Source organism: Oncorhynchus mykiss, chromosome 21 (genome assembly GCF_057628025.1).
Source record: "Oncorhynchus mykiss isolate SJ-2025 chromosome 21, ASM5762802v1, whole genome shotgun sequence".
NCBI classification, from domain to species: Eukaryota; Metazoa; Chordata; class Actinopteri; order Salmoniformes; family Salmonidae; genus Oncorhynchus; species Oncorhynchus mykiss.
In genome coordinates, this window is record NC_143042.1 from 45070001 (window position 1) to 45094684 (window position 24684).

The window sequence follows — 24684 nt, forward strand, 5'->3', positions numbered from 1 at the left end:
TGAGATAGAGAGTAGATTTTATGATGTTTATCTTACTATGTGGTTACATGTAGACCATAAACATTTAGATATTCCAAAATAAAGCAAACCGACAGTCACGCACACGCTCTCATAAACAAACACATAAACACAGGAAACTGTGATATACTTATTTTCTTATCCCTCACATCTCTTGTTGTTCAGCTCCAGAGGCAGAGTGCTATGACAACAAGGGCACAGACTACCGTGGCGTGGTGAACACCACCGTCTCTGGTGCCCACTGTCTGCCGTGGAACTCTGACCTGTTACATGATGAACTCCACATGGGTACTGTGGAGCGCGCCACCCTCAGGGGCTTGGGGGAACACTCCTACTGCAGGTGTGTGCGGCATTATGTTGTCTTTATTTATTTAAGTCTTTATTGACAACCAATCTGGCAAGCCAGAACAGAAGTGTAAGCCTGTCTATGCTTCATGCCACCGCTATCACAGCACTATCATTCTACTCCCCCCTGTCTGTCTGTCTGTCTGTCTGTCTGTCTGTCTGTCTGTCTGTCTGTCTGTCTGTCTGTCTGTATGGTGATATGGTTATTCTACCAGCTACTGCCAGAGGAGGGGCTTCCCCCTCTGACTCTGGTTCTTCTTGTTTTTCAGTGCTATTCAAACTTTTTCAGCAGGGACCATTTTCTGGCGACCCCACCCAAAATATAATGACGTAACCTTTAAAATCGGTATACTTATCAAAATGAAAACAAACGGATAAATATATTTCCTCAATAACATTTTATTTTTCAAATGGTCTTTCTCAAAAAGATTTGTACATTGAATGTTATGTTCCTAAAAAAAATTTTTTTTTGAGAGAACGACGAGAACAGTTTTGTAGCAACCCCGACTTTATAATTTTTTTAAATATTTTTAATTTTACCCCTTTTTCTCCCCAATTTCATGGTATCCAATTGTTGTAGTCTATCTTGTCTCATTGCTACAACTCCCGTACGGGCTCGGGAGAGACGAAGGTTGAATGTCATGCGTCCTCCGATACACAACCCAACCAGCCGCACTGCTTCTTAACACAGCGCGCATCCAACCCAGCCGCACCAATGTGTCGGAGGCTACACCGTGCTCCTGGCAACCTTGGCTAGCGCACACTGCGCCCGGCCCGCCACAGGAGTCACTGGTGCGCGATGAGACAAGGAGATCCCTACCAACCAATCCCTCCCTAACCCAGACGACGCTAGGCCAATTGTGCGTCGCCCCACGGACCTCCCGGTCGCGGCCGGTTACAACAGAGCCTGGGCGCGAACTCAGCGACTCTGATGGCACAGCTGGTGCTGCAGTACAGCGCCCTTAACCACTGCGCCACCCGGGAGGCCCCAGCAACCCCGACTTTGAATACCACTGCTCTTGAGATTTCTTTCTTCTTGGGATTTTTCCTTGGAACTGTGCTTGCTCTTTTGGGGTCAAGGCCTGGGTCCTGTAAAGTGTGTCATAACACCAGCATAACATGTCCACTGTCCAGAAACCCAGACGGGGACAAGATGCCGTGGTGCTACACCCTCAATGACAGAGCCATCTCCTGGGAGAACTGTGACGTTCCGTCTTGTGTCATGCGTTTATGTGAGTAACTGTACTGGGGCGTCACGAAAGCAGTGTTTTTTTAGCTGCTGCACTGGAAGCTTAATGTTTCCCAGAGTGAAAAGAGCACAAGCCACTTTAGCCACTTTAGTAAGCCGTTGTGTCGAACTCTTGAAAATAGAACCAGAGCATTATTTTAAGCTGATCCGAGCAAGTTTCTCGTGGAGCAGCACTGCTGACGCACAGGTTTCATTGAAAATAATGGGAGTGTTGTCACGCTTGGCAAAAAGTTATGCGTCGAGTGTAACAGGGCTGGTTGATGCTTTAGAAAAAAGTGGGTGGAAGTGGGAACATGCTCCCAAGAGGTGCCAAATTTGAGGTTTTCAAAATCAATGTAATTCATTGAGTGAGATTGATTGACAATGACAATTTGCCACTGTAGTCATCTGGTCATTTTGAGACATGCCCTTGTCATCTCACTATGAATAACCTTGTTAGATGACTCCATTTAAAGGATTGATTGATTATACCTTTGTGGATGAAGTTTACTTTAGAAAATAAAGTTGGGTTGAAGGAACCTGATACAATAATAGAGCTCAGAGAGTCTCTCTGATTCATGAGGGGCTTTATCCTTGATCGAGGGTGAAATATGCATTTGTCAGTCTTCAATTTGTACTCCCTTAAAACGTTTAGGGGAGAGTGGGGTCAATTGAGTCAAGTTGAGACATCCTTGTTTCTAGGAAACCATACACGTATAATTTGACCAAATGTTTAGGAAGAGGTCATAATTTCATGGAGTCTGAGGAGGAAGAAACCACATGGAAAAAGTGGTAAGTTAGGTAAAAATAAAAAGATTTTCACTAAGTCAAATTAATTTAATTGTGTTTCATGATACTTGTATCCAAACCGAAGTATCTAGATAATTTTTGTAGATAATACTAACTTGTTCTATATATCAGTTGGGGTCTCTATAAGCTTCAATATGAGGTCCTAAACCTAGCATGAAAGTGTATTCTTGTAGCTGTGTGAGCTAATATAGCCAAAACATTTGCCTTGGGGTATATTGAGCCAATGGCCATCAGGTTAGTTGAGCAAATTGTTGAGCCAATGGCAAGTTGAGACAAATTGAATTTTTTTCTTCCCAGGAGTAATGCAAGGCATTATCGCTGGGATATGAGGTAATAACAGGGCCTGGCCTATGTTAAAAGTGTATAAAAAGTACAAAGTGTTTGTTAGTCACTCTAGTCACTCTAAAGACAAACAAGCGATTGTGATTGTGTTGAATTGTGTTTGGGAATTAATTTTAAAAAGGTAGTGGTAATATTTCATTCAGTACAGAATTGTGTAGGCGGCTTAACTTACCCTGTCCCGCAGCTTAATTTACCCCATACCTGGGGTAAGTTGTGCCAAGAGACTACATTTTTTGGAAAAGCTGTTTTCAAAACTGTAATGTTTACATGAATTCTGATCATTTCCAGGGATACACAACATCCTGAAATATATGTAAGTATCTTTGTTAGAATTAATACAATATTTCCCGTGAGGGAATGATGCTGAATGTAAAAAATAGCTCAATTTACCTCACTTTCCCCTACTGTATTATAATGAGTAATGAAGAGTTGGACAGCTTTCTGAATCTCACCAAAAGCTGCATCTCATTTAAGTGGAATAGAACCATCTCTGTTTTTATATTCCCCCCAAAATGTTATTCTCTGCTCTCACAGAACAGTGACATAACCCATGACACCTCGCCCTACGTAAAATTCAAAGCTCAGCACTTTTTAATAAACAAATGGCCCTATTAGTGATAAAAAGAAGATTCTTGGAATTATACTACACTTAACTTTCCTGTACCACTCAGAAGAGAATGCTATCTTAACACAGGTAGCCTAATGTTTAAATAGAAAGTTAGTCAGAATAGCTAAGAAAAATGTGTTAATTGAGAAAAGGAAATTGAGTATCACTCAGAAAGTGCCAAATGCTTCTGCAGTAACTCGGCCAACTTGGCTCTGTTATATCGATGTCATGATGTCGTGGGTATGCACAGAAAGCAAAAAAAATGTTGGGCCAACTGCTATTCCACCACGGCATTGAATGGCAAATGTTGGGTGACAAATGGTATGCTAATCTGAATTTCTGGCAATGTGTTATTGGGATTCTTTTCAATACTTACTATAAAACAGCTATATTTGTTGGTTGTCTTTTCAGGGGGAAATGAGCCACTGGTAAAGTCCAAAATGATAAGAAGAGGTATACTTAGAAGCCTTGTATGTAGCGATTAACTGTATTCTGGTAGGTAGTAATTGTAAGCCTAGTAGCAGCAGTAGTAGTGTTAGTAGTGGTATTTGTAGTAGTAGTAGTAGTAGCAGCACTAGTAGTAGCAGCAGCACTAGTAGTAGTAGTAATAGAAGACTACTACTAGTAGTAGTTTAGTATTACCAGTTTATGACTAGTATTACCCTATCACATGTTGACAATGAAATCAGTGCTCTTCACAGTGAATGTGAACTGATTTGAAATGAAGCCCTTCTAAACTTAAATATGTAATATGCAGAAATCGCTCCCCCATTTCCTGGTTGCCAAAATTCGAATAATAATAATTTCAGTTTATGTGACAAATTAAGCAAGTATAGTGTATAGTGTAGAGAATCATTGTACCATCTAAACCGCTGTGAAATATATTTTACATAACCAAACATATTGTATTTTCAGCTGTTTGAAGCTGGTGTACACAAATGAAGGTAAAAGATGGAAAAATGAAACTTAACAACTAAAAGCATAGAAATGGGACACGTCTACCGCTTCTTAGACTTGCTTTAATGAGAATTTATATGTGAACTTGGTCACTCCAGATTTGTATGAAATATGACCTACAGTTCCTTCAGAGAGAATTCACACCCCTTGACTTTTTCAAAATGTTGTTGTTACAGCCTGAATTTAAAATAGATTGGATTTTAGATTTTTGGGGGGTCATTGGCCTACACACAATACCCCATAATGTCAAAGTGGAATCATGTTTTTCAAAAATGTTGCGTAAAAAATCTTGAGTTAAAATATGAATGACCACTGATTGGCCAGCTCATCCTCCTCTAGACCGCTGATTGGCCAGCTCATCCTCCTCAGGGCTATCACATCTGGAGCGGCAGGTAGCCTAGTGGTAAGAGTGTTGGGCCAGTAACCAAAAGGTTGCTAGTTTGAATCCCTGAGCTGACAAGCAAAAAAATCTGTCATTCTGCCCCTAAACAAGGCCATTAACCCACTGTTCCTAGACCATCATTGTAAATAAGAGTTTGTTCTTAACTGACTTGCCTGGTTAAATAAACATCATTCTCTATGAGGAAATAGGAAGTGTTTGTGAAACAGTCTGTGTGAGGTGGGGTGTGTTTTTTCTTAAAATTATCCTTTGGCCACAAATACGAGTATAGGACGAGTCACCAATGTTATTTGGGTATGAGTTAACAGAATATGAACTTTAAAAGTGACGTTTTCCCTGGACAGTTACTTTAAGTCTGCTTCCCTGTTCCCTCACACAGCTTCTTCTCGGAGAGTGGTACAGGTGCCACGGCCGCCACCGCCACCTAACGTCCTCCCTGACACCAACCAAACCAATGACGCCAAGCCAGCCAAGAAGCCTGTGTGCGGAAAGAGGCATAAGAAGAGGATATCAGTGGCCAAGGGTCGCATCCTGGGTGGCAGCTCTGCCCTGCCCGGTACCCATCCCTGGATGGCAGCCCTCTACATAGGAGATGACAGCTTCTGCGCGGGCACCCTGGTCTCGTCCTGCTGGGTGGTCTCTGCCGCACACTGCTTCTTTCGCAGGTACTGTAGAATTAGAGGATATAGACACTACACTACTACTTGGAGCATCCATTTGTGTTGATTATGTCATCACCTATTTGGATTTTATGCCACTATGAGTCAGTTCTCTGTGGAACGGGTTCTAAATGGAACCGAAAAGGGTTCTACCTGGAACCAAAAGGGTTCTACCTGGAACCAAAAAGGGTTTGTCAAAGGCTTCTCCTCTGACAGAATTGGAACCCTTTTAGGTTCTAGGTAGAACCTTTTTATTGTAAGAGTGTAATCTTAGAGTGCTTCTTGTTTTGTCTCCTGTTTGTGTGGTATGCAACTGTGATTCAATTCTACCACGCTGCATTTCTTAAGGGACCATGTCCAATAACAAACAAATGTTAAGCTTAGTAAGAAATAAAGATTGTCTGATCATTTCAATATTAGTATAGGTGTTTGCTTGGAATGGTTGCATTGGTACGTAAGGCAGCAGAGAATACGAGGTTTAGGGTGCTAGCTTTCACATTCAACCTTCAACCTCACATTTTCTCACAGACGCTCATGACTTTGACCGTGACATTGCCATTTTATGAACACAAACTACAGTATAATTAGACACAAATGTTGAGTTTGAGTAAAAACTGAAGCGCTCTGGGAGGATTTACCCTGAAGACCCCTCGTTACTATGGTCTTGGGTCTTCAGGTTTAAACTTTTCAATACAGGTGCCAGAGTAGGAGTGCTTAGGCTCAGTTTGACCTTTTTAAATCACAATGACTAAAATTACATGGGCAAGGGGGACCTGATCCTAGAACAGCTACTCTGAGACACTTGATACAGACTGCCCCAGGACTTAAGGCATTAATATCATACAAATGAAATATAATTGTATTCAAGTGAATTCATGCGACATAATGGTCCACTACTAGCGACAGAGAATGATGAGAAGGATGTGTTTCTGTCCTCAGTCCCCTTGTGTCGAAGATCCGTGTGATTCTGGGTCAGAATAACTTCAACGTTACAACTTCGGACACCAAAACCTTTGGAGTGGAGAAGTACATCTTTCCAGGCCGTTTCTCTGTCTTCAATCCAACTCTCCATGACATTGGTAAATATACTATGTCACGCTCCTCTCACTGATTATTTGCATACACACACTCACACAAAGTTGACATTATTACACATGCTCTAACACTGACTCACACACGTCTTCCTAGACTAGAACACTCCCCCACACACAAAGAAACACACACACTCTTGCACACCCCAGTCTACGTGTCTGCAGCGCACGCTCTGTGCTCGCAGCTGTGCATCTTGGAACAGCTGTCTCCAATGTGAAGACACAAACAGACACACACATACATTTGGGTAGGACAGTGTCTGAGCATCTGTGTCCATTCAAAAGGTACTCCCTCACTTTTTTCTCTCTTTTCTGATTTTACAAGAGCTATTTTCTGAAAGCAAAACAGACATTATTTAATAGTGGAGCAATCGTTCTGTGTTTTCATTATTCAAGATTTTGAATAACGACTACACTACATCCTACAGCGTTCTAGAACTTATTTGAATGACTTCCCCACTCCAGGTCGTAATCGTAGGACATGAACAGGGGTTCTTAATGTACACGCCAAGGCTAAATAAAGATGAAATAAATACAACTCTTCTTCACCTTTTCCTGTCTAATGATAAGAATGTTTCTACTCCAACAGTTCTGGTGAAACTGAAAAAACAAGATGGCCACTGTGTGAGAAGGACTCAATTTATACAGCCTATCTGCCTGCCGGATAAAGCCATGACCTTCCCAGACTACTACTGTTGTCAGATCACTGGCTGGGGCCACATGCATGAGAGTAAGTGTTGTGTCAAAACCAGTCATCTGATGTATTTCGTGTCCTTCACTGTACTGGTCAGATATGTCATTGTGGTCTTGAATGTCTTCATATCACAACAATGTAACATCTCAAATAGACCTCAATGCTCCATGTCCAATCACATGTTCTTCCATATAGGTCTATGTGTCCTATTAATGTCTTTACATGACTGTAATTGTTATCATGTGACCTATTGCTTACAGTGTATAACTCTATCCAAGCCGTTATGGATTTATTTGCCTTATTTTCCCAAAGAGGCAAATAAATACAGCAACCTGCAGGAGGCCGGGGTGAGGATCTTCCCGTTTGAGAGGTGTATCCAGCCTGAAGTCTACGGCAACCATGTGACATCCAACATGGTCTGTGCCGGGACCGACCGATGTGTGGATGCCTGCCAGGTAAGAGTGCATAGACCTAGGGCTCCTTTTTTGGATCAAAATTGGATTAGAATAGAAGAGCATCAATGTTTTCTTGTACATTGTACAGTCAGCCATGTGATAAGGATGTGTAATGAGTGATACAGTATAATATATAGAGGAGCCTCTGGACTGTTTCGGTTTGAGTATAGTGGGTTGCGTTCACAGAACATGCATATGGAGGAGGCTGCTGTATATTAATTGCATGGCTTTCAGCTGCTTTCTCTTTAATGAAAGGTTACGGTTAACTTCCCACCTTGTTTATATGTTGTGTTGTAATGACACAAATATTGAATGTAGGTAGGAGTGCACTTGGTTTGTGTAATATAAGGTTTCAAGGGGATGACTCATTGTGTGTGTGTGTGTGTGTGTGTGTGTGTGTGTGTGTGTGTGTGTGTGTGTGTGTGTGTGTGTGTGTGTGTGTGCATGCGTGCCGGTTTGTGTGTGTGTCTGTTTGTTCCCCCAGGGTGACTCAGGAGGCCCCCTGGCCTGTGTGAAGGATGACGTCAGCTTCCTGTATGGAGTCATCAGCTGGGGTGATGGCTGTGGAAAGACTGGGAAGCCTGGTGTCTACACCAAAGTTGTCAGCTACGTCAACTGGATCAACACAATTATCAAGCGCAAGCCCAAGTCTAAATGAATGGACATCAGGCTTATTGTATGGACCTTACAGCTTGTGTCCTATTGTGGAAGAATCGTGATTTTTACATAACTGTGAAATAAAGATTATTTTGTGACTGAATAAACATTGTAAATATTGTTAAATGTGTGTGTAACAATTCATTATTTATGTCTTGTTAGTGAGCCATCCCCAAATGATAACCTTCAACTCATTTAGTCAATTGCAAGTAGGATTTCTTTAAAATACACTACTCCAAAAAAATAAAGGGAACACTTAAACAACACAATGTAACTCCAAGTCAATCACACTTCTGTGAAATCAAACTGTCCACTTAGGAAGCAACACTGATTGACAATACATTTCACATGCTGTTGTGCAAATGGAATAGACAACAGGTGGAAATTATAGGCAATTAGCAAGACACCCCCAATAAAGGAGTGGTTTTGCAGGTGGTTACCACAGACCACTTCTCAGTTCCTATGCTTCCTGGCTGATGTTTTGGTCACTTTTGAATGCTGGCGGTGCTTTCACTCTAGTGGTAGCATGAGACGGAGTCTACAACCCACACAAGTGGCTCAGGTAGTGCAGCTCATCCAGGATGGCACATCAATGCGAGATGTGGCAAGAAGGTTTGCTGTGTCTGTCAGCGTAGTGTCCAGAGCATGGAGGCGCTACCAGGAGACAGGCCAGTACATCAGGAGACGTGGAGGAGGCCGTAGGAGGGCAACAACCCAGCAGCAGGACCGCTACCTCCGCCTTTGTGCAAGGAGGAGCAGGAGGAGCACTGCAGGAGCCCTACAAAATGACCTCCAGCAGGCCACAAATGTTCATGTGTCTGCTCAAACGGTTAGAAACAGACTCCATGAGGGTGGCATGAGGGCCCGACGTCCACAGGTGGGGGTTGTGCTTACAGCCCAACACCGTGCAGGACGTTTGGTATTTGCCAGAGAACACCAAGATTGGCAAATTCTGCTGCCTGCAACATCCTCCAGCATGACCGGTTTGCGGTGGGTCAGTCATGGTGTGGGGTGGCATTTCTTTGGGGGGCCGCACAGCCCTCCATGTGCTCGCCAGAGGTAGCCTGACTGCCATTAGGTACCGAGATGAGATCCTCAGACCCCTTGTGAGACCATATGCTGGTGCGGTTGGCCCTTGGTTCCTCCTAATGCAAGACAATGCTAGACCTCATGTGGCTGAAGTGTGTCAGCAGTTCCTGCAAGAGGAAGGCATTGATGCTATGGACTGGCCCGCCCGTTCCCCAGACCTGAATCCAATTGAGCACATCTGGGACATCCTGTCTCGCTCCATCCACCAACGCCACGTTGCACCACAGACTGTCCAGGAGTTGGCGGATGCTTTAGTCCAGATCTGGGAGGAGATCCCTCAGAAGACCATCTGCCACCTCATCAGGAGCATGCCCAGGCGTTTTAGGGAGGTCATACAGGCACGTGGAGGCCACACACACTACTGAGCCTCATTTTGACTTGTTTTAAGGACATTACATCAAAGTTGGATCAGCCTTTAGTGTGGTTTTCCACTTTAATTTTGAGTGTGACTCCAAAACCAGACCTCCATGGGTTGATACATTTGATTTCCATTGATAATTTTAGTGTGATTTTGTTGTCAGCACATTCAACTATGTAAAGAAAAACGTATTTAATAAGAATATTTCATTCATTCAGATGTCGGATGTGTTATTTTAGGGTTCCCTTTATTTTTTTGAGCAGTGTATTTTGATTAATATCACCTGTTGAAAAATCACCTGTTGAAAAATCACCTGGAAAATTCTGTAAGTTTGGGAGGGTGCGGTTCTGTGTGTTTGTGTTGGTGTCGGATGGGCGTGCACAAAGCGCGTGTACAAGGAGTGTGTGCCCCTCAGCAGTAGGCTAAAGCTATTTTGAAAATGACCTCTCATTCGGGCACCGGACAGCGACACCGCAGCTGTTTGGTTTGGAACCATGACTGAAGATGACGGATTCAGTGGTCGTGGAGGGATATGTCAAATTCAGAGATGGAAAAAAGGTGTTTACAAAACAAATTAATTCAGTGAATTTGAATGTGATTCAAAGTTATATAATATTTTAACGGTTGCCTCTGTTTCGTACGGTTGTCTCTTTCAGTGGAAGGATAGGTGGGTCGCACTCCGCAAGCCATCGCCCGTAGCAGGTACGTCTCTCACTGTTCTTTATTCGATGGCGCGTAACATACGTTGTTAGAAAAACATCAGCGCATAACTTTACTTTGTTTTTCTTTGTTAAATGTATATTATATGGTCATTTAATGGGCCTACAATTCAATTCGAAAGTTTACTGCTTGTGGTCTATTTACTACCGTAGTAAATCGATAAATAACTTTCTACTTGTCATTTAGCCTACTAAACATCCCCAAAAAAGCAACAAGGTTGCATTACTGCATGCCATGGAATTCAATATTTTCCCATGCATAGGCTACCGTGCTGATAGTTTCGAATTTTGGGTTGCTCCTTCAAACTTTGGCTGGCCCCGTATTAAAGTGAATGTGTTCTGGTGCTAGGCTACATTTAAAGAGACCGCTGCTGTATGTGTGTTTATAACTGGCTTATATCCGGCCATTACGCTGTAATTACAGTGTAGAAAATTAAGTTCTATGTCAAATGTGTCTGTAGTTATTAAGAATTTAAACTATAGTCTTCTGATTGGAAGTGCTTACCTTTAGTGTGCTATACAAGGAAACCATGTGTTTGATGTATTTGATACCATTCCACCCATTTCGCTCCAACCATTACTATGAGTCCATCCTCCCCAATTAAGGTGCCACCAACCTTCTGTGGTTCAGATCTAACAGTAAATGCACTCACAATGTTATTGTGGGATATCATGTGTTGTCAGTAGCGAGGAGCACTGGCCAACTACTGTGGACCAACTTCTGTGGACCAACTACTGTCTGTTTTCACCAAATGCCTGTACGGTCACAGTAAAGCCACGCACCCAAGATAACCATTCCCCCTGCCTTTCATACTATGTCAAGAGGTACTGGTACTTACAGTAGGCCTGGCATATTATGGGTTCTGGCCATGTCTTACAAGTGTCAGGTGCTGTCAACAGGTTTACTCAAAGTGCAAAAGTCGCTGATTGACTTATCATTGTGTTGAGTGTAGCCTTTCAGGATAATATTGGACGTCAGAGTCCTTTTGACATTTTCGAAGCAGGCCAGACAATATGGTCCATTTATTTAACTCGTATTCTTCCCTAGACAGTAAGGATGTACTGAAGTCGAGTACAAAACTCACATTTTCTAACGGTCTTTCTTCTTCCCCTATTTCATCCTCCCACCTCAGAACTGACAATACAATACAATGCAGTACATTACAATACATTACAATACAATACAACATAATGCAATACAATAACATAACATAATGTAATTGTAATTACATTATAATAAAATATAATTCTATATAATACAGTACAATACAATACATTACATTACAATACATTACAATACAATATGATACTATTTAATAAAGTACAATATAATACATTACAGTACATTACAATATAATAAAATATAACATAATACAATACAATAAAATAATACATTACAATAAATTACAATACAATTTATTATAACATAGTACAAAACAACACAATGCAGTTTAATATAATACAGTACAGTACAATACAATAAAATATATTTGAATACAATACAATGCAGTACAATACAGTACAGTACAATACAATGCAGTACAATACAATAAAAATCTCAAATTGATTATCACTCCACCCTATTCACTGGAAGGCTTCTCAATACAATGATAACTCAATGCATAACAACGTTTCCTGGCTGTAATTAACTTCCTCATACCTAGCCTCTACATTCACTAACAACTAAGACTGCTTTAAGACTAAACATTGTGGGCCAGGTTCCTGGACACAGATTAAGCATAGTCCTGGACTAAAAAGCACTTTCAAAGGATATTTCCTTTGAACACACTTTTTAGTCCAAGAATAATCTTAGTCTGTCCAGGAAACTGACCCTTTATGTTGTAGAATACAAATGTTATAGATCACCAATTTTATAGATCATCATTTTGTGAAACTTAAGTTTTTCCTTATGTTCTCTCTTCTCTCCCAATTTTCCCAGACTGCTTGGTACTTCTGGTCTACAAAGACAAGTCGGATAAAGCCCAGGGCCACCGGGAGAGGGTCAGTGTCACCTTGGAGGACATCTGTGGTCTGGAGATAGGTCTCTCCTATGAGGGGGTGGGCTACACGCTGGTCATCATCTGCCTGGGCCAGGTTGTCATGCTGGGCTTCGACGGAAAGGAGGCTCTGCTGGCCTGGGACATCCGCATCCGCTACAGTCTGGGGGAAGGTGGGAGATGCACTGGTTTATGGTAGTCATTGTTTGTGCCCGATATTTGTACTATGTGGATTAGTTTGTGAAGTAATAAGTAGTAGATTTTAGCCTCGGACATCCATGTCCCCTTCAGCATGATGGTTATTGCAGAGGGCCCATGTAGGTAGTATGTAATGTATATAACTCCGTTAGGTGTTGAGTCAAATCAGCGTGTTTTTAGCTGGACTTGGCACATTGGTATCTGCTACACTACATCCTAGGCAACAGGCAGTCTTACGGGTAGGTCCTTGTTGACAGTGTTCACCGATGACGTGCTCTTCTGGGTGACCCGAGTGTTGTGCAATATGAATTTACATAACATGTGCATCAAACCAAATAATTTCAAAGTAAACAGTAAGGTGTTTCAGATGTCAGTTTGATGACTGATTGAGCATGGAATGGGGTATAACTGGTTGTATCTACTCATATCCCTGTCAACATCCGGAAATATGTATTCATTAATGTGTTTTGACATTTTTATGCTCTGATTTTGGTGTAGAAGTTTAATAAGGCAATTTATATTTTGTAGAACTCTTATTGACTCCACAGAGTCCAGTTGAATTGTGTTGTGGAACAAATGAGTGTAAAAAAATCTGATGTATTGGATCTATTGTGTGGAGTGTAATTGGAATGGTCAGGCGTACATATTGCAGCTGCCCTGTGTGCTTGTGTGTGTGTGTGTGCAATGTAAATGCCAGTGTGTGTGTGTTCCACTGTGTGTTTGTGAGTGAGTGTGGTAATTGTCGTGCTCTGGTGTGAAGTGTCAAATCAAATCAAATGTAATTTTATTCTTCAAATGCTTTGTAAACAACAGGTGTAGACTAACAGTGAAATGCTTATTTTACAGGCCCTTCCCAGCAATGCAGAGAGAAAGAAAATATAGAAAAAATAGAAAGTAACACATGCAATAATAAAATACACAATGAGTAATGACAACTTGTATACATGGGGTACCAGTACCGAGTCGATGTGCAGGCGTACGAGGTAATTGAGGTAGATACACTACATGACCAAACTGTTGCAACAAAGTTAGAAGCACAGAATCGTCTAGAATGTAATTATGTGCTGTAACGTTAAGATTTCCCTTCACTGGAACTAAGGGGCCTAGCCTGAACCACAAAAAACATCCCCAGAGACCTTTATTCCTCTATTAGGGCAAAACCTGTATTGTAGCTGGCCACCATGTCCAGAAACAAGTCCATACTTTCTGTCAGTAGCCCTGTTCAATACAATCACATTTTACCAGGATATCGTTCTGTGAGTTTGTATGGCTTACCACTTCGTGGCGGGGACGATGTTGCTCGTAGACATTTGCACTTCACAATAACAGCACTTACAGTTTACCGGGGCAGCTTTAGCAGGGCAGAAATTTGATGAACTGGCTTATTGGAAAGATGGCATCTTATGGCGGTGCCACATTGAAAGTCACTGAGCTCTTCAGTAAGGCATTCTACTGCCAATGTTTGTCTGTGGAGATTGCATGGCTGGGTGCTAGTCTGTCAGCAACAGACGTGGCTGAAATAGCCAAATCCACTAATTTGAAGTGGTGTCCACATACTTTTGAATATACATTGTATCAAGAAGCTGATTAAACAGAATGATCATTACACAGGTTCACCTTGTGCTGGGGACAATAAAAGGCCACTCTTAAATGTGCAGTTTTGTCACAATAGAATGCCACAGATGTCAATAAAATAAATTATGAAGTGACAGATAATGAACAGTATGTGTATATGATGGGTAAAAAACATTTGTGCAAAAAGGATCAATACAGATAGTCCGGGTAGCTATTAGGTTAACTATTTAACTAACTAGCTTGGGGGTGGAAGCTGTTCAGGGTCCTGTTGGTTCCAGACTTTGTGCATCGATACCGCTTGCCGTGCGGTAGAATGGAGAACAGTCTATGGCCAAGCATTTGCCATACCAAGCAGTGATGCAGCCAGTCAAGATGCTCTCAATGGTGCAGCTGTATAACTTTTTGAGGATTTGAGGGCCCATGACAAATCTTTTCAGCCTCCTGAGGGGGAAGTGGCGTTGTCGTGCCCTATTCACAACTGTGTCGGTGTGTGTAGACCATGATAGATCCTTAGTGATGTGGACACGAGGGACTTGAAGCTCTCGACCGCTCCACTACAGCCCTGTCCATGTGATTGGGGGTGTGCTCAGCCCACCGTCTTGCTGACTTGTGGCCAGGCACGCAGAAATGTCACCTGCCAGCCTGTGGCTGAGGGCCGTTGTGTGCCAGTGCTTTTGTTGTGATTTGTGACACCCCATGAATCTTTCTCAAACTGAGCGATGACACGCCGGGACTGGCTGACATTTTCTCATCTTTGGCGCCATCAATCTCTCTTCTAACAGAGTTTACTCACTGATATCACTCATGTATTTTAATGTAGTTCCTGTTTGGTATCGAGGAACTCCCACTTGTACACATACTCACACACTGTTTCTCAAGCACTTACAATTCACATACACAAAACACCCAAAAGTCTACACACACACACTTAAAACATTTATAAAGCAGATAAACAGACATCACAGGTTCCTACCCTGACCAGGCCTGCTGTTCGTCTTGTGTTGCTCATTAGCAAAAATATTGAGTCAAATACATTGGTGTTTGTGACAAGCTCTGATTGATTACATTTGGGCTTCAGATCTGAGCTCTACTCTGTTCTGCTTACCGATCTCACTCTCAATCCACTCCGCTGTTTTCCTTTCTTTTTTACTATACAGTTATATCAAAGCCATACTGGAGCAATAATGTTTAGGATGAAATTGTTATTTCTTTCCCTTTTTCAGTTATTGGGTACCACTTAAACAATTGTTTGTGTCGAGGTAGAGATGTGTTTATATTAAAACAATAATTTGTTTTTATTGTATTTTGTTTAACCTTTCTGATCTCCCCATCCCGGATCCGGGATCGTGAATACAGACTCAAGCTCATTACCATAACGCAACGTTAACTATTCATGAAAATCGCAAATGAAATGAAATAAATATGCTAGCTCTCAAGCTTAGCCTTTTGTTAACAACACTGTCATCTCAGATTTTCAAAATATGCTTCTCAACCATTGCAAAACAAGCATTTGTGTAACAGTATTGATGGCTAACGTAGCATTTAGCATTAGCATTCAGCTGGCAACATTTACACAAAAAAACAGAAAAGCATTCAAATAAAATCATTTACCTTTGAAGAACTTCAGATGTTTTCAATGAGGAGACTCTCAGATAGCAAATGTTCAGTTTTTCCTGAAAGATTATTTGTTTAGGACAAATCGCTCCGTTTTCTGCGTCACGTTTAGCTATGAAAAAACCCCTGTATCCAGGATTGTGTAAATCTATCAGCAAGCTCATTAGCATAACACAACGTTAACTATTTATGAAAATCGCAAATGAAATGAAATAAATATGCCATCTCTCAAGCTTAGCCTTTTGTAAACAACACTGTCATCTCAGATTTTCAAAATATGCTTCTCAACCATAGGAAAACAATCATTTGTGTAAAAGTAGCTAGCTAGCGTTAGCATTTCGCGTTAGCATTTAGCGTTAGCATTAGCGTTAGCATCCAGCACGCAACATTAACAAAAACATAAAAGCCTTCAAATAAAATCATTTACCTTTGAAGAACTTCTGATGTTTTCAATGAGGATACTCTCAGTTAGATAGCAGATGCTCAGTTTTTCCAAAAAGATTCCTTGTGTATTAGAAATAGCTCCGTTTTATACATCACATTTGGCTACCAAAAAAATCTGAAAATTCAGTCCTCAAAACGCGAACTTTTTTCCAAATTAACTCCATAATATCGACTGAAAACATGGCAAACGTTGTTTAGAATCAATCATCAAGGTGTTTTTCACATATCTCTTCATTGATACATCGTTCTTGGACACATGCTTTCTCCCCTGAATCAAATGGTAAAGTAGAAGCAGCTGGCAATTGCGCACCGAATTCGACGCAGGACACCAGGCGGACACTTGGAAAATGTAGTCTCTTATGGTCAATCTTCCAATGATATGCCTACAAATACGTCACAATGCTGCTAAGACCTTGGGCGAACCCAGAAAGTGTAGGCTCATTCGTTGCGCAATCACAGCCATATAAGGAGAGAATGGAAAACAGAGCTTCAGAAATTCTGCTAATTCCTGGGTGATGCATCATCTTGGTTTTGCCTGTAGAATGAGTTCTGGGGCACTTACAGACAAAATCTTTGCAGATTCTGAAACTTCAGAGTGTTTTCTTTCCAAAACTGTCAAGAATATGCATAGTCAAGCATCTTTTCGTGACAAAATATCGCGCTTAAAACGGGAACGTTTTTTATCCAAAAATGAAATAGCGCCCCTAGAGCTCTAACAGGTTAACTGGTTTTCAACTTCTCTTCTTCTCTGTCTAGTCCACAGGTTTAGCGTTGGTATCTTACCAGGCACCATGTTGGAGAGCGGGCCTGCGACCCTTCACTTGTGTAACAACCTATTGGTCCTGGTCAGGGACATTTTCCCCATTATCATCGGCCAGTGGAACCTTCCAGACCTGCGCAGATATGGGCCTGTACCAAACGGCTTCGTCTTTGAGGGGGGGACGCGATGCGGCTACTGTGAGTTGATTGATGTTGCTGTTGTTGTTGTGCTACAGCTACTAACCATTGTGCTCTCATATTGTGTCACGAAAAAGAAGAATGGCATTGTCATTGGAGATTTCCAGTTTGACATTAGGCTTTAGCAGATGGATCCTTTAAATCTAAGCCCAATGGCCTATAAGATTAGTCTTGGACTGTCTTGGACCATATGATCTGATTAAGTATCATGGAACTAATAAAACGTCTGTTTCTGCTTGGTCATAGGAATACTAATCCAATACAGTACATAACAACAGGAAATCAGACCCCACAGTTGATCTTTGACAGACTCAAATTCAAGGTGAATGTGGCATTAAGGAATTTTCTGTGTGTTATACAGGTAACTGCCAAAATAAAGGAAACACCAACATTTAAGTGTCTTAATAGGGCATTTGGCCATTACGAGCCGCCAGGAAAGCTTCAATGCGCCTTGACATAGATACTACAAGTGTCTGGAACATTATTGGAGGGATGTGACACCTTTCTTCCATGAGAAATTCCATAACTTGGTGTTTTGTCGATGGTGGTGGGAAACACTTTTTATACATGACCCTAAGCATGGTGGGATGTTAATTGCTTAATATACTCAGAAACCACACCTGTGTGGCAGTATCTGCTTTCAATATACTTTGTATCCCTCATTTACTCAAGTGATTCCTTTATTTTGGCAGTTACCTGTATATAATGGCTATTATTTATGGTGACCTTTGGGACTAAACTTGATTTTATTGAGTGGACAATTACAGAAGTTCATTCAAACGACATATCCAAGCTTTTGTCAAGTTTTATTGTTCACTTACTTTGGTTACTAGACTTCGGTACCACTGTTTACAAAATGTGTTTCATGTTCACATGGAGCGTATGTTGGCATGTGCTTTCAGTCGCTTGTATCACTCCACAAGTTGATCTAATTGACATGTTTCTGGGATTTATCTCATCACTGAGAGCATGAAAGATGAGTTTGGCATTCAGTGGATTTAGATCATTACATTTTCCAGTTTTTTTTCTCTCTGAGTCATCTACCCTGTAGGAACAGCGTGCCAAATGGCATCATTCAGGCAGAGAACATTAGTGTCGGGACTATGACTACTGAGAGTGGTAAACAGAGTTGCTGGATTTTTCTTAATTTTTATGACTCATCCTTGGGGCCAGACTTACATTAAATATGCTCAATGGTGTTTGACGAGACACAGAATCATAAAAATAGCTCTTTGTAGGTTAGTTTCTTTTCGCAAGGAGTCGGGAACCGATGATTTCTAGGATGGAAATCCATTCTAGACTGTTTGATTGGTCCCAAAAATCGATGGGTTGGGTGGGCAAGAACACACGTGGGTAAAGCGGCATTTGAAAATGCATCTTTGGCTTTGATATTCTGATTGGTTAGAGATGATCCAATCGCTGATGACTTCTCATTTGGACTTCACCACAAACGACTTCAACGATGGTAGTCTCAGACTGAAGTATGTAGTGAACATAGAACAGCGGAAGAATTCAGATTGAGTCGTCAGACAAGATGGATCAGACGTATAAACATCTGCTTTTGTAACTTGGGTAGACAACATAAAATAAAGTACTTGTTGTCATGGCCGATTTTGTTTCACAAAGCATGCAAGCTTTGAATAGAAATCCAATCTCATTTAGCCTTGGTCCAGCAAAACTTAATCTCTAAATATAAAGTCAATGAAGTCATACTTGAGCAGAGAGCCCGTTAAGTTTATTTCCATGGCCGTAACATGTGTATGTGATTGTGATATGGTATTTTGCAGTTTACATTCTGGAATAGACTCTAAACCGTTAAAGGTGGAAAGGACGCGTGTCAACACCTGTAGTGGACACAGACAGGAACGCAAAGTACGCCGCATAGCTGAAGACATCAGAGTAATATTAATACACACGATGAACTGGAAACAGGAGACTCCAGTATGTGATCCATGATTCATTTAGCTCTATTCAATCTTCGGCTAGAGGCGCAACTTAATATCGCGAAGGTCACATTCTGGGTGAGTTTTCCAATCCATGCATCATAAATAAAAGGGAAGAACATCCCTTTTTCAAAGACGGGAAAAATGTGTGTGTGTGTGTGTGTGTGTGTGTACACGGGATCTATACATGGGCGCATCTGAATGTTTAAGTGTCGCGAAGGGCATGCATTCCAGAGATACGTTGTCGCAGCACAGTTTATCCACAGCAGATGGAGAAGTGGGGCGACAGTGTTACTGGACCTCTGGCTGGGGGGTAACGTTGCTGCATGGTGTCTGGTGGTGAACTGGCCTCTTCAGTCTTTCCCATGTAGACTATCTCTAAGGCCAGGCTCAAAGTCGGTCTAAAACAACTCCCAGGGATTGTCAAATATCAAAACTGAGATGTTATGACAATGGGAAAGGGGATGGATAACAAAGCTACAGTATAACGAGAGAGGAAATATTCTTACTGCTTTTTATGTAGCTGGAAGCTAATGTCTGTTCAAAGTCTGTAGACCAGACCAGTCTGTCCAGACCAGTCTACAGACAGTCTGCACTGGACAGCAGCTTACCAAAGAGACCTCAAAACGAAGGCTACTTTCACTGAGGAATACAGGGCTTTTATAATGATTTTAAAGAGCAGGGACAAGGCCGTCTGAACGCAGATATACATGAATAAGTGTGTTCCTATATGATTCACTGCTCATTCAGTGCTGGGTAGTTTCTTTCTAAATCTAACCTGTTACAGTTACTTGTTACTCAGTGCTCATTCAGTGTTGGGTAGGTTCCTTTCTAAATGTAATCCTTTACAGTTACGAGTTACTTAATGGGCATTCAGTGCTTTCATCTACTGCTGCTGGTGTCAGTTAATGGCCGCTGCCTGGGTCGGCCAGGTTACTTTTTACATGTAATCTGTTAGTTACTAGTTTCCTGTCCAAAATTGTAATCAGTAACATACCTACTAACATACCTTTTGGATTACCCAAACTCAGTAACGTAATCGGAATTTCTTTCAGTTACTTTTACTTTCCTCTTAAACGCCGCTGCATGGTCAATCCGACGTCTACATTGGCCGTGCAGTATCTACAGTGATACAGCATCTGCAGAAGTCAGGGCATTCATACTTATTGCGCTTCGCAGGGCAGCGCAGAGCTGTTGTGAAGGAAGTGAGTTTGTGTTTGTACAGGACTTCCTGCCCCCACCTAACCCCAAATTTTGACTTGGCCCATCTAGCGGAAATCACCCAGTTCTGCCTGAAAAATGTATTCCATTGGATGCATTTGCTATTGGCCTGTTGTTTACTTTAATGTAGGTGAGTCTATCAAAAGTGTCCAAGTTTGAGCATGTGTCCGTTAGGCCAATATATACACTGCTCAAAAAAATAAAGGGAACACTTAAACAACACAATGTAACTCCAAGTCAATCACACTTCTGTGAAATCAAACTGTCCACTTAGGAAGCAACACTGATTGACAATACATTTCACATGCTGTTGTGCAAATGGAATAGACAACAGGTGGAAATGATAGGCAATTAGCAAGACACCCCCAATAAAGGAGTGGTTTTGCAGGTGGTTACCACAGACCACTTCTCAGTTCCTATGCTTCCTGGCTGATGTTTTGGTCACTTTCGAATGCTGGCAGTGCTTTCACTCTAGTCGTAGCATGAGACAGTCTACAACCCACACAAGCGGCTCAGGTAGTGCAGCTCATCCAGGATAGCACATCAATGCGAGCTGTGGCAAGAAGGTTTGCTGTGTCTGTCAGCGTAGTGTCCAGAGCATGGAGGCGCTACCAGGAGACAGGCCAGTACATCAGGAGACGTGGAGGAGGCCGTAGGAGGGCAACAACCCAGCAGCAGGACCGCTACCTCCGCCTTTGTGCAAGGAGGAGCAGGAGGAGCACTGCCAGAGCCCTACAAAATGACCTCCAGCAGGCCACAAGTGTGCATGTGTCTGCTCAAACAGTCAGAAACCGACTCCATGAGGGTGGTATGAGGGCCCGACGTCCACAGGTGGGGGTTGTGCTTACAGCCCAACACCGTGCAGGACGTTTGGCATTTGCCAGAGAACACCAAGATTGGCAAATTCGCAACTGGTGCCCTGTGCTCTTCACAGATGAAAGCAGGTTCACACTGAGCACATGTGACAGACGTGACAGTCTGGAGACGCCGTGGAGAACGTTCTGCTGCCTGCAACATCCTCCAGCATGACCGGTTTGGCGGTGGGTCAGTCATGGTGTGGGGTGGCATTTCTTTGGGGGACCGCACAGCCCTCCATGTGCTCGCCAGAGGTAGCCTGACTGCCATTAGGTACCGAGATGAGATCCTCAGACCCCTTGTGAGGCAATATGCTGGTGCGGTTGGCCCTAGGTTCCTCCTAATGCAAGACAATGCTAGACCTCATGTGGCTGGAGTGTGTCAGAAGTTCCTGCAAGAGTTTGGCGTTGATGCTATGGACTGGCCCGCCCGTTCCCCAGACCTGAATCCAATTGAGCACATCTGGGACATCATGTCTCACTCCTTGCAACTTTTTTCAATGCATATTTGAATGTCACTGAGAAAGCAGAAAGGTGTCACATTTTGGGGGGGCAAACATCCTTTCTGAATTTAAAAGTAATCAAGTTTTTCAAAAGGATCTGTAATCTGATTACAATATTTTTGCTGGTAATGTAACAGATTACAGTTGAAAAAAAAACGTAATATGTTACTCCCAAACCCTGGCCGCTGCTTGGACGACTGTCAACTGCTACTGATCCTGGGTAAAAATAAGAGACCCAAAATTGACTCGCACTGCTTCACCACAGAGCTTAGAGTTTACTTACATGCCAGTCTAAAACCCTGTCCCCCCAGCAAATGGCTGAGCCTTGGTTATGTCCTATGATTCGGACTCTATAAGGCAGAAGTGGAGGGGTTCATTACGTTAGGGTGGGGAGTGTGCAAGATGTGCTGCTTAACTTTGTTGAAGCCTTTTCATGACGTCATCGTTCAGGAAGTATGTTATTTCACTTGTTGCTTGTTGTTGTTGTAGCCAGAGCCTTGCGTTGTCTTCAAAGCACCACTCATAATTCAGGTGAACAATGATGGATTACTTTCCACCCAAGTACTGACATAAATCAATACATAGGTGCGGTAGTAGACATTGCAGCTATTGAGAATCCATGAATACTGTAAATGATTCTCAAGTCAGATTGTTAATTAACCTCGTGAATTAGCCATTTTACTCAGAACAGGATGATAGACGACAACAGATGACTGCAGACAGGAGATGTTGTAACATGCTTCTTGAGTCCCCCTCAGTGTAGACGTCTGAGTGGTCTTAGCTGCTAACCTCTGACCTCTGGCATCTAAAGAATGTGATGGGGGCCAGCTCTGTGGTGGGTGGTCTCAGGACCAAGTGACAGAAGGACCCTCTTGGTGACCTCCCTCGTGTCTAAGGCTTGGGGGTGATGGTTAGCAGCCTTGGTTGTTAGTGGAGAAGGCAAAACTCCTGACCCCATTAACCCTAACACCCTCTCAACCTATACCAACTTTACGCTTTGAATTGGACATTTTGAGTGACCGGAGCTGTATATCAGAGATTGACATTTTTACAGTTAATTTGTGTTGTGTGAGGCTTTATTTAGCTGTAGCTTATGTACATATTTTAGAATGTAGTTCGGTTAACGTCATCTAACTTCAGCGTTTTTTTTAAATATCTATGAAAGTTCAAGGTTGCTCTTATTTCACTCTCTGGCTAAGTTGAAATGGACAACAATTGTCTGGTTGATTTAATTGACCCAGACGGGTGTAGTGAAACATTCAACATAATCTAAAGAGTGGAATGTGACATTAAGCCGTCGGGCTATGTGTGTTTTCTACAGGGGCTGGCGTCTTCTTCCTATCATCCATGGAGGGGGAGCAGATCAGCTTTCTGTTCGACTGCATCGTCAGAGGCATCTCCCCCAGCAGAGGCCCTTTTGGACTTCGGCCAGTCCTGCCAGGTCAGTACCAAAGGTGTTTACTGATGCGTAGGTATGAAGGTTTTCACGGCTAGATATACGGCTTGCCTAAACAAGCACAGATCGACCAGGGTGGCGTACAGGACATATGGCAGCGGGGGGTATTTTTTATCAAATTTCTGTCCAATTTAAATGGGGATGGATGAAATGTATCCATTGGGGTCATTCTGAGATAAGGTATATAGAGGTAGAGTATCCATTGCCTTTTCGCCTTCTAAGTTGGCAAACACTTAAATCAAACACTTACCGTCTTAATCAAAACAAGTGTTATTCGAGACATACTTCGAGGGGGATTTATCCTCTCTATAAAAGGGGTCCACCCCATGTGCTTTCTGGAATGCAGCCACTTCCAGAGCATGTTACATTGAGTCCCATGGATTCCATGCAATGTACTCTGATCCAACAGAATGATGACTGACAGCTGTTTTATACATAATTGGATTAGCTGGGTACAGACTGTAATATTAGTGAATATAATAAGATAACCACTGAACTAACTGTACCATAAGCAGCATATAGAATGGGGCCACCTGATACATATGTAATAGGATAACCACTGTATTAACGGTAACTATAGCAACAAATTAAATCCAGTCACCTCTGAATGCTCTGTCACATCGTGAGAGAGGTACGGTAGAGGTTAGGGTGTGCGCTGCAGCTGTGGCAAATTCTCCAGTGTTAAATCAACACTGAGAGTCTTACATTCAACACTGGTCCAGTGTCTATAAGGGTCCACAATTTTCAGTGTTAAATCAACACACTGCTTAGTGTAAAGCCTTATTTGCATATTTCCCAGTGTCTTGCCTTTCAAGTGAATAGTAGAGTTACCACCCATGACTGTTTTTTTAGTGACAGATACTGTACCTGGTTGTTATATTCATCCATGTTCAGTCCTGTGGCCTTCACCAAGTGAAATCCTAAACAAATATGTTATCATTCAAATTCAATTATTTAACACAATACAACACATATTTCTTAAGGCCTTATTTTGAGAGCCTAGTTTCAATCTAACACAGTGGCCTGAAACTCATGGTTTACAGGCAACATCAGGCCTGCAAGTCACATTATGCTGGCTTGGAAAGTGATGTATGATTTCTGTTGGAATAAAGCCAGAGTGGGAATATCCAACATTTGGAATTTTTATTCACCCGCAACATTCGGAATGATTTCCGGGTTGGGATGACTAAGATTTTAGACTACCTAAAACATCTTAACTGGAACAATCATTTCATTATCAGGTGCAATAAGTCCAAGTAACAGATTGGATTAGTTTAGAAGAATTTATGTTATTTATATTTGACTAGCATAAAATGTATTTAGTCAATCAATATACATACAAAACATAGACACTGAAATAAACATAATGGGAAATATGTTAATGAGGGGTGTGGTTTTGGTTTAACACTGGTTATTATCACCAACCCTGAGATTATTTTACACCAATCAGTGCTAATTTAACACTTAACACTTTAACACTAAACAGCTGAATT

General features: G+C 42.0%; 2 protein-coding genes across 5 annotated transcripts in view; both read left to right on the forward strand.

The window, feature by feature from the left end:
* The window catches only part of hgfac (HGF activator), a 17667-nt gene extending 9278 nt beyond the window's left edge, over positions 1 to 8389 (forward strand). Inside the window, exons 8-14 of one of the 2 annotated variants that reach the window (XM_021578148.3) lie at positions 184 to 358; positions 1498 to 1595; positions 5087 to 5372; positions 6306 to 6445; positions 7047 to 7187; positions 7464 to 7606; positions 8091 to 8389. In XM_021578148.3, the coding sequence (XP_021433823.3) occupies positions 184 to 358; positions 1498 to 1595; positions 5087 to 5372; positions 6306 to 6445; positions 7047 to 7187; positions 7464 to 7606; positions 8091 to 8264 (1157 nt within the window). In that variant the 3' untranslated portion in view covers positions 8265 to 8389. The remainder of the gene's footprint in view (positions 1 to 183; positions 359 to 1497; positions 1596 to 5086; positions 5373 to 6305; positions 6446 to 7046; positions 7188 to 7463; positions 7607 to 8090) is intronic. The other variant, XM_090214769.1, reaches the window with a different exon arrangement.
* Positions 8390 to 10072: 1683 nt separating this feature from the next.
* LOC110500662 (protein Dok-7) overlaps positions 10073 to 24684 on the forward strand; it is a 37224-nt gene continuing 22612 nt past the window's right edge. For all 3 annotated transcript variants that reach the window (XM_021578151.3, XM_021578150.3, XM_090214770.1), the window contains exons 1-5: positions 10073 to 10268; positions 10367 to 10412; positions 12369 to 12599; positions 17014 to 17214; positions 23057 to 23176. In XM_021578151.3, coding sequence (XP_021433826.2) covers positions 10215 to 10268; positions 10367 to 10412; positions 12369 to 12599; positions 17014 to 17214; positions 23057 to 23176 — 652 coding nt within the window. In that variant the 5' untranslated portion in view covers positions 10073 to 10214. The remainder of the gene's footprint in view (positions 10269 to 10366; positions 10413 to 12368; positions 12600 to 17013; positions 17215 to 23056; positions 23177 to 24684) is intronic.